Source organism: Rutilus rutilus (genome assembly GCF_951802725.1).
Source record: "Rutilus rutilus genome assembly, chromosome: 19".
Lineage (NCBI taxonomy): Eukaryota > Metazoa > Chordata > Actinopteri > Cypriniformes > Leuciscidae > Rutilus > Rutilus rutilus.
In genome coordinates, this window is record NC_140232.1 from 16,598,413 (window position 1) to 16,607,083 (window position 8,671).

General features: G+C 37.6%; 1 protein-coding gene across 1 annotated transcript; it reads right to left on the minus strand.

The window, feature by feature from the left end:
• Positions 1-401: 401 nt before the first annotated feature.
• Positions 402-1,779, minus strand: LOC311279043 (serine/threonine-protein kinase pim-3-like; the record flags this gene model as incomplete). The annotated part of the gene is made up of 4 exons (XM_084390274.1): positions 402-475; positions 928-1,104; positions 1,293-1,671; positions 1,762-1,779. The coding sequence occupies 4 exons, from the start codon at positions 1,777-1,779 to the stop codon at positions 402-404; spliced, it is 648 nt and encodes a 215-aa protein (XP_084246400.1).
• Between the last annotated feature and the right edge of the window lie 6,892 nt (positions 1,780-8,671).

Here is an 8,671-nt window from a genome sequence, read left to right on the forward strand (position 1 = left end):
GTTCAACTCGAGCAGATGGGGGAGGGTGTGGGCCCTGGCGTTGTGGCAGAGGCCGAATAGCTCTCACAGGAGGAGGGCGAGGGCTAGGGCGAGGGCGAGCTGGGCCCGCAGGCTTTGGTGTTTGCGGGGCTGATGTTTTTTGGTTGATATCTGAGGGCTCGCAGCAAAAGAGTGGGATAGTTTGGTTCCAAGGGCTCGCAGCAAAAGAGTGGGATAGTTTGGTTCCAGCATACACCAGTTCTTCCGTTTTCTCTGAGAAGCACAGAAGTGGAGATGCTGGAGAGAGGGATAATGTGTCTGGTGTTATCGGAGGCTGTGATATGTTGTCCTGGTTTTCCTGGCTGTTTTCCAGGAAGTCGTCCATGGGTGCTGAATAGCAAACAGACAAGCCAACAATTCTTTCACAGGAACTTCTGGGAGGAATTCTGACATGACATGCAGCTCTGACATTCCTCTTCATGTCTTATTCTGTGACCTGAAACAAACAAACAAAAAAGGTTACAGTCATAGATTACAATTAGAAGAAAACATTGAACAAATGAAAAGTGAATATAATCTTCAAAATCATTTGTAGCTGATCTTAGGCTCATTACCTTAAACCATTCATGTCGAAGGATTTTCCTCAAATAAATCCGTTGTCTTGGGCTTTCCTTCAGGAGGGATCGAATCAGGAGGCAGCATTCTGTGCAGAACGATAGAAGTGAGTCAGATCATTACCTTAAACTTTACAAACCTACTGTCTTTGTATTAAGCTGTAAGATTCGACTATCCCATAAAGTACGGTCAGAAAAAAATGCTTGTATTATCCAATACAGTATCTATCTTTTATACAGCCACTTGGCTCAGGTGTTACTTTTTCGTAATTTCTTTGTTTTGTATGATTTAAATTACAGTTGGTCTTCTTTGTTGTGATGAATGCCATCTTACCGTTTGACAAGCCAGGATCAGACCAGGTGTCTTCATCAATCATTTGCCTGTCTCTTGGTTCTGGAAAGCGTCCACACACCAACAGGAATAAGAGCACTCCCAGAGACCACACAGTAGCTGGTCTCCCGTGGTACTTGCCCTCTGTGAAGTACTCAGGTGGGCAGTAGAGTCGAGTGCCTGCAGAAAAAAGATTTGTCTGATGGGTAAGTACCATAGCATGAAATACCATAACGTGGTAAAAACACCTGGTGTTTTTAATTTAAAAAAATGCTCCCTCAAATGTGAGATATGGTTTAATATGATACCAATTCAACTAGTCACTAGAACTTAAGTCCCAAACTACACGTTTGATTCATAATTCATACCACTGAATCTTTCATAGCCAGATTCCTGCAGGAGATCCCCGCACCCGAAGTCAATCAGTTTGACCTCAAGCGTTTCTGTGTTGATCAGCAGGTTCTCCAGCTTAACATCACGGTGAAACACTCCACGGCGACAGCACATGTGAGCAGCCATCGTTGCCTGCTCCATAATAAAGCGCGCTGTGTCCTCATTTAGGATGCCTCTGTGACGTTTCCAAAAATGCCGCAGATCTTCGCAGGGTGAGGGACGCTCCAAGACCATGATATATTGGTCAGGCTGGTCCTGCCAGTCCAGCAACTCAACGATCTCTAGAATTTTGGGGGCCCTATTAGCAAGGATTAATAGGCCGACCTCTAATGGCAATCGTCCGGGATGACCAGGCTGGAAGAAAGATCATTGTTATATGAAGGGGTTGTCATTATGTTTACATATTTTAATTTGAAAACAACATAGTGAGTGTAGCCTACTTACAATGTAGATGTACTTCATGTTCTGCGGCTTTCTGGCAATTTTCACTGCCACCTGATCAACCAAAAAAAAACGTTGTTACATTTCTAACACGTCAAATGCAGTAAATAGTGGGAAAAATACACACTCAAAAAAACTCGAAATGGATATAGTGAGACAACATAATTTGTTGGCTAAATATTGTAAGAAAATGACGATACCTCAAGGCCATCCTCCAAGCGTTTCCCTTCATAAACAGAGCCGAATGATCCCCGACCGAGCATTCTGCCCATTTCATACCGGCTCAAAATGTTGTCTGCAAAAAGATGATTCATTTTAGTTGCATGGAAAGCAGTGAGTTTAATGCTTGAGGTCATGGCCGTAAACTCACCCTCAGTTGTCTCGTCCACTCTGTTGTTGTGACCTGGTGCTGGACTGACTGGACTGAGATGGACTGGAGCTGGAGGGGTTTGAACCTGATGATCTTCAAGACCACCGGATAGAGCTTCCTGAAGACCATGATCCTCTGCAGCACGGGCACTGGACTGTAGACAATTTTGATCTAAAAGCAAGGAATATCAAACAAAATCATGTTTAAAAGCAATCCAAAAATAATTAGTCAAGTCACCTTAATTTATATAGCGCTTTTAACAATGTAGATTGTTTGAAAGCAGCTTTACAGTGATAATAGGAAATTAAAGTAGCAGAGATTGTTTTGGCTTTATAGCAGCTCTAGAATAAATCTATTGTCCAGCTAAAGTTAGTTTTGATTGATTCACTTCCGTCGCAACGATCATTAGTTATTAACTTAGGGGCCGCTAACACGACACCATTTTAACACAAAACTCTTAAGCTCTCTCTGCGCAAACTTTAAAAACGCGAACCTGTGAGAACGCTGATGGCGTGCACATGCGAGTATTACGAGTTTAGTCTGTAGGTATGCGCGTTTGAATATATATGTGCGCAGGCGTGCAGTCCTTCTTTACAAACCAACCCTCAACAAACTACTTGTCTGGCCTTAAAATGTATGATACAAAATAAATGAATAAAGTTAATTAAATAAATAAATGATTAAATTCAATAAATTAATAAATTATTCATTACATTAAATTGTATTAAATTAAATTCATAAATTAAACACTGCATAGCCATATTATGGCGATTCTTCAGATACCACATGAATTCTTAAAAGAAAAAAGTTCTGTTTAAATATTTAAGACATAACTTTCTTAAAAATCATAACTTTGATCGAACTTTGGGATTTTGATATAGGTGTGAATTTGTAACGTATGGTAATTAACGGCACTTCATCCAAGGGAACAGAAAAATTCCCTTAATTAATTAAGTTCCCGTGAATGACACGTTTCCATTAATGTATACTCATATCTAGCTGAAAATGATGTAGACTTTATGATGTACAGAGCACTAATAAACAGAGCATTTACACATTGTCAACTGGCCATTGGATTTACCCTCAGCGTGTCTCTCACTATTGGTTGTGGTGGTCTGATCCTCCTCTTTCTGACCCTGACCTGAGCCACTGCTGTGAAGAGAGAGATGCTCTCCAGAACTCCAGTGAAGAGTGAGCAGATCTACAGAACTACTCTCCTTCCTCTGACTCTCCTGACTATCACTTTCCTCACTAATAGGCTGATGATACACATAGAGCACATAGAAGAGATTTGAACCTGGTTTCTTCCCATATCACAATAAACAAAGAACATTTAAAACAAATGCACAAAGAGGTGTCAAAATCTTCCAAGTATTAATATATATTCAAAATCATTTGTAGCTTATTAGGGCCAGTACCTCAAACCAATTCCGGAAAAGTGCTGGACTGTGGTGGACTGGAGCTGGAGGGGTTTGCACCTGCTGGTCTGCAGGGGGAAGAACTTCAAAAATTATATTTTGATATAATATGGTGTGGTCAAATATGGTAATTATTGACACTCCAGTGATATTCTCCAATGGTCATTTGTTTTACCTTCAGACGTATCCATCCTCCTCCTCTTTCTCATTGGCATCTCATTTTCAGCGCTCTGATGGGAGTCGTACACCTGAGCGCTAGAACTAAGCTGTCTCTTCAGTGGACGTCCATCATCTGGGCTCTGCTCCCTGTGAGCCGGACCTGTGGGCAGAGAAACATGTGAGCCCGGCATCCTCCTTCAAACTGAAGGACAATAAAAAACAATGCAAATACAATACAATGCTCCTCAGAAGTAGGCTATGGCTACCCCTCCCCCCAAAATTAATTAATTAAATAAATAAAACTCCAAACTCCCTCTAAAACAAGTAAAAAAGATACAACGATGTAACGTTAGGGGATAACGTTATATTATCCGATCTCCTTGTAGAATAAAAGTCTCCTCAGTCTGAAATCCTGCGAACAGCTTCAAAATCTCAAGATCAGCAGAAGAAAATATCAGCAAAAGCCTCTGAATTCGCTTCGTCCAGTCTCAGCAAACAGATAGCGATCAAAGTGTTGATATTTTCAGTCAGAATTCATAACACGCGTCCCCGTCGCCATAACAAATAAAATTCGAATCACTCATATGCACGCACGCACGCGCACCCGAAGTCGCCGGCGTGAGCAGAGCGCGTGAGCGCACATCAAATCTGCAAACAAACCGAATCTGTTCATGCAGGACTTAATGTAATTATTAAATAACCATTTAACAAGTGATATTATGATGTATAATTACTGCTTAGCTACAAAATGAAAAATCATTAAAAAATGTAAAAAGTATCAGACATTTATGTCAATTCGATTCAGAGTTGAGTAGCCTACTAATGTTGTCCACCCGAGGGAGCCACAGAATAGCAAATCCTTTAAGATCAAAGTTAATAATAATTAAGTTATAAGGCTAACTTTGTTTTAAATGGTTGATATAAAAACTTTTAGATTGTTAGATTTATTCAGATATACAGAAAAAGAAATGTACATGAATATGTAATATAGTGTCTAATGTAATTGTCTAATGAGTTTATTGAATGACTTTTATGAGGTAAATGTAACATTGCTCTCAAGCTTTCTTAGTTTGAGTGATTACATGAGACATGATTAGTTTATTCATGATAGTTTATTTAGAAATTAGTAAAAAGGAAAAAAAGGTATTCAGTCAATAACCGCTTGAACTGAGGAGCTACAACACGCGACATTAAAAAACGTCAAAATGGTATTTGTTTAAATTTGATAATAATATGGACACAATTTGAAATCTGAAACTTTATAACAAAGCACAAAAGCAAATTGCGATTTATTGGATAGAAGGTGCACTAGGGGAGAGCAGGGCACAAAGTAACGCTTTTTGACTTTCTCATTTTGTGTAAATGTACTTAGGGTTCAGAGTATTTATTTTTCCCCCACATTAATTTCACACATGTCTAGTACAATTATGTTGCTTTATTTTTTTAATACAGTATAGCCTACACTTTTTTCTGGAAGTGACATGTGACAACATGCCCCATAGTAATGCATGTGTATACATTGTAACATGTGATGGGTTCATAGTAACATGACCATATGCCAGCTTAAAATGCTATTTGATCTAATCAAACAAACATACAAGACAAACTAAAATATTTTCTCAATAAAATACAATTATTAACTTTTTCATTTAAAATAATGCAATTTTTTTATTAATTAAATATAAACTCATTTTTGAGTTTTGACTACGAATACAGGAAAACACAGCTATACAACATACTTCAAAACAAATGAATAATTAGTCATTTCTGAGCATTGACTCTCAGTCTTTATTCACCTTTTTCTCATGTTTTCTCAAAAGAAAAGTATTAATGGTTAGAATAGTTCTATTCTAAAAGTATAGAATAGAATAGCATATTTCTAATAGGGGCACATTGAAACGCAGTGTGACAACATGCCCCACCTGCACAACTGGGATTTAAACCCTGCTAGTGTCTTCTGCTAGTTAGCGAAGCATTAAATAACTATATCAACCGTTAAATATCATATTGGAGATTAAAATAATATAAGATTTGTCTCATTTTAAATAAACACTAAAAATAGAGATTAAAAATTAACTTAAGAAAGAAATTTACTTTTGCTATGGTTTAATAAATGTCTATGGATAACTATGACGCAATTTTTTCTCTATAAAGTGTTGATATGGCAACTAGTGTAGATCATTCTGGTGAATGATCGTGTTTGCGTACTGTATGGACACTACAAGACACCGTACCTGAGGAAGTGCGCATGCGCATTAGTTAATTGCCGTCCTGTCTGTGTGCACATCTCCTGCCAAGTTGTGAGTGTAAGTTCATTATACTCAGAGGTTTATTTAATAAACTCGTTTGGCTTGGATTAAAATCACGGACTCCTCACTCATTTCTACAACTAGTAAATACACCAAGTTTCGTCATGCTAGCATGTGTGGAAGTATTTTAAACCAGTGTGTTACAACTAGCCTCGTGTTACGTTGTGCCCCGCTCTCCACTACAATGTTCTGCTCGTTCATCAACTAAAAATGACTGACTTTAAGAATTGATATTCCTTCATAAAAATAAGAAGCGAATTGAAACCTCTGCTATAGTGAAAATACTTTATTAGAAGTTAATAACTCAATTATAGAACTTAAAAACAATAAATCACCCGGAACTGACGGGCTTATCGCAGAGTTCTACTAACAGTTTTCTAAAGAATGATCACCTTTTTTTACTTAAAGTCTCACTGAAGGTTTAATTACTTTAATCCCGCAACCCAAGAAAGATTTACTTTTAATTGACAACTGGCATTTGTAATTTTATTATCATTGCTCAACAATGATTATAAAATTGTAGTGCTTATATTTGCTAAAAGACTAAAGTCGGCAGTGACTTCTGTAATAGATGAGACACAATCTGGTTTTATGAATAAAATCCATTTTGTTAATAATATAAGATTGGTTCTTGATTTATTAGATTATTAGAATACTAGATTTATTTTTTTCTATAAGGTGTTTGATTCTTTAGAACATCAATTTATTATTAAGTCATTGCATAGATTTGGTTTTGGAGATATGTTTTGCAAAGTAATTAAAACCCTTTACAATAATGGAAGCTTTTGGATTAAATTAAAGAATGGCACTTCCCCAAGGTTTAGTTTATCTAGAGGAGTCAGACAAGGGTGTCCCATTCCTCCCTATTTATTTCTGCTTTGTGTGCAGCTACTCTCAACGTTTATCTGTGAAAGCGGTATTTAGGGTATCCGTATATAGCAGATAATCTGAGTTTGATGTGAACTGGAGCTGGAGGGGTTTGAAGACAATTTTGATCTAAAGCAGAGAATATCAAACAAAAGCATGTTTCAAACAAATAATCAAATCAAATCAAAATTTATTTATATAGCACAATTCATACATCAAAGCAATTCAATGTGCTTTCCAAAGAAAAATAATAAGAAACAAATAAAAACATCATAATAGTACAAGATACACAGACACAAGAAAGAATAAAAAATGTAAAAGATGGAATAAAAACTTGAGAAAAAAATAATTATAATTATTAAACATTGGATACTCATATTATGGCTATTCTTCTGTTAAAATGTTTTATTTTTTAAACAATCCTTGTTTAAATATTCACGACATGTCTTGGAATAAAAAAAATGTATCTGATTATTGGCTTGATCAAACTTCAGTTGTATTTTGATATAATATGGTGTGGTCATATCTGGTAATTAATGACACTCCAGTGATATTCTCCAATGGTCATTTGACTTACTCTCAGCTCTTCTCTCATTTATCGGTGCAGTATTCTGGTCTGAGATGATGTCGCTCCAACGAAGCTTCACAAAACTATCCATCCTCCTCCTCTTTCTCATTGGCATCTCATTTTCGGTGCTGGATATTCTGGACACAGAAACAAACTCACAAGACAGAGGTGTTAAATGTCCAGGAATAAGCTCGGGGTGTGTCCGGGTCGGGCCTTGCATCCTCCTTCAAACTGCAATAAAAACAATACAAATACAATACAAAATACAATACAATACAATACAATGCTCCTCAGAAATACCCCTCCCCCCAAAAAACGAAATAACTAAAATAAAACTCCAACTAAAATTCGAATCACTCATATGCACGCACGCACGCGCACCCGAAGTCGCCGGCGTGAGCAGAGCGCGTGAGCGCACATCGAATCTGCCAACAAACCGAATCTGTTCATGCAGGACTTAATGGCCCTCATTTATCAAAAGTGCGTACACCAAATTTCCAGCGTACACCTGGCGTACACCCAAAACCACGGTGACTTTGAGATTTATCAATATGGACGTTGGCGTACGGCACGCTCAAATCCTACGCCAGCTCAGGAGGTGGTGTACGCACGTTTTGAGTGCGGGAATGCGCAGAAAAACAATTCCTAACACCACAAAACGCACTGACAAACTAAAAGATATGATATATTATGACCCACTGTAAAAAAAAAACAACATAGCCTAATTATAAACTTAAGTGTTTATTTTTGTGCAACATGGACTTCAATGTTTAATTTGTGTGATTTTACCAAAGCATTTGATTTGTAGGCATATGTATTCCTTAAGTTGCGAGCCTGTGCGCTTTACCTGACGTTTCAAGCCTTGTTTATACTTTCGCCTGGCTCCGCAGCGCGAGTCTCCGCAGACTGCGCGCGCACCTCCCCAAACGGACGAGGCGTTTATACTCGACGCGCTCGCCGTTGTACTATTGAAACGATGGTTAGGCCAGGGTTAGGCCCGGCAGGTGTGCACGGACTGGGTTTAGTAATGAAAGGCTTTCAATGACCAAAAAAATAATTCAGACTGACAAAATAATAAAAATGACACTCTTCTTCTTTTAAATAATAATAATAATAACAATAATACAAATAATAATAATAACGACATTCTTCTCCTAAATAACAATAAGCGTCATTAATAATAAAAATCTAGAAATCAATTTTGTTTCTTTCCACTTCCCTG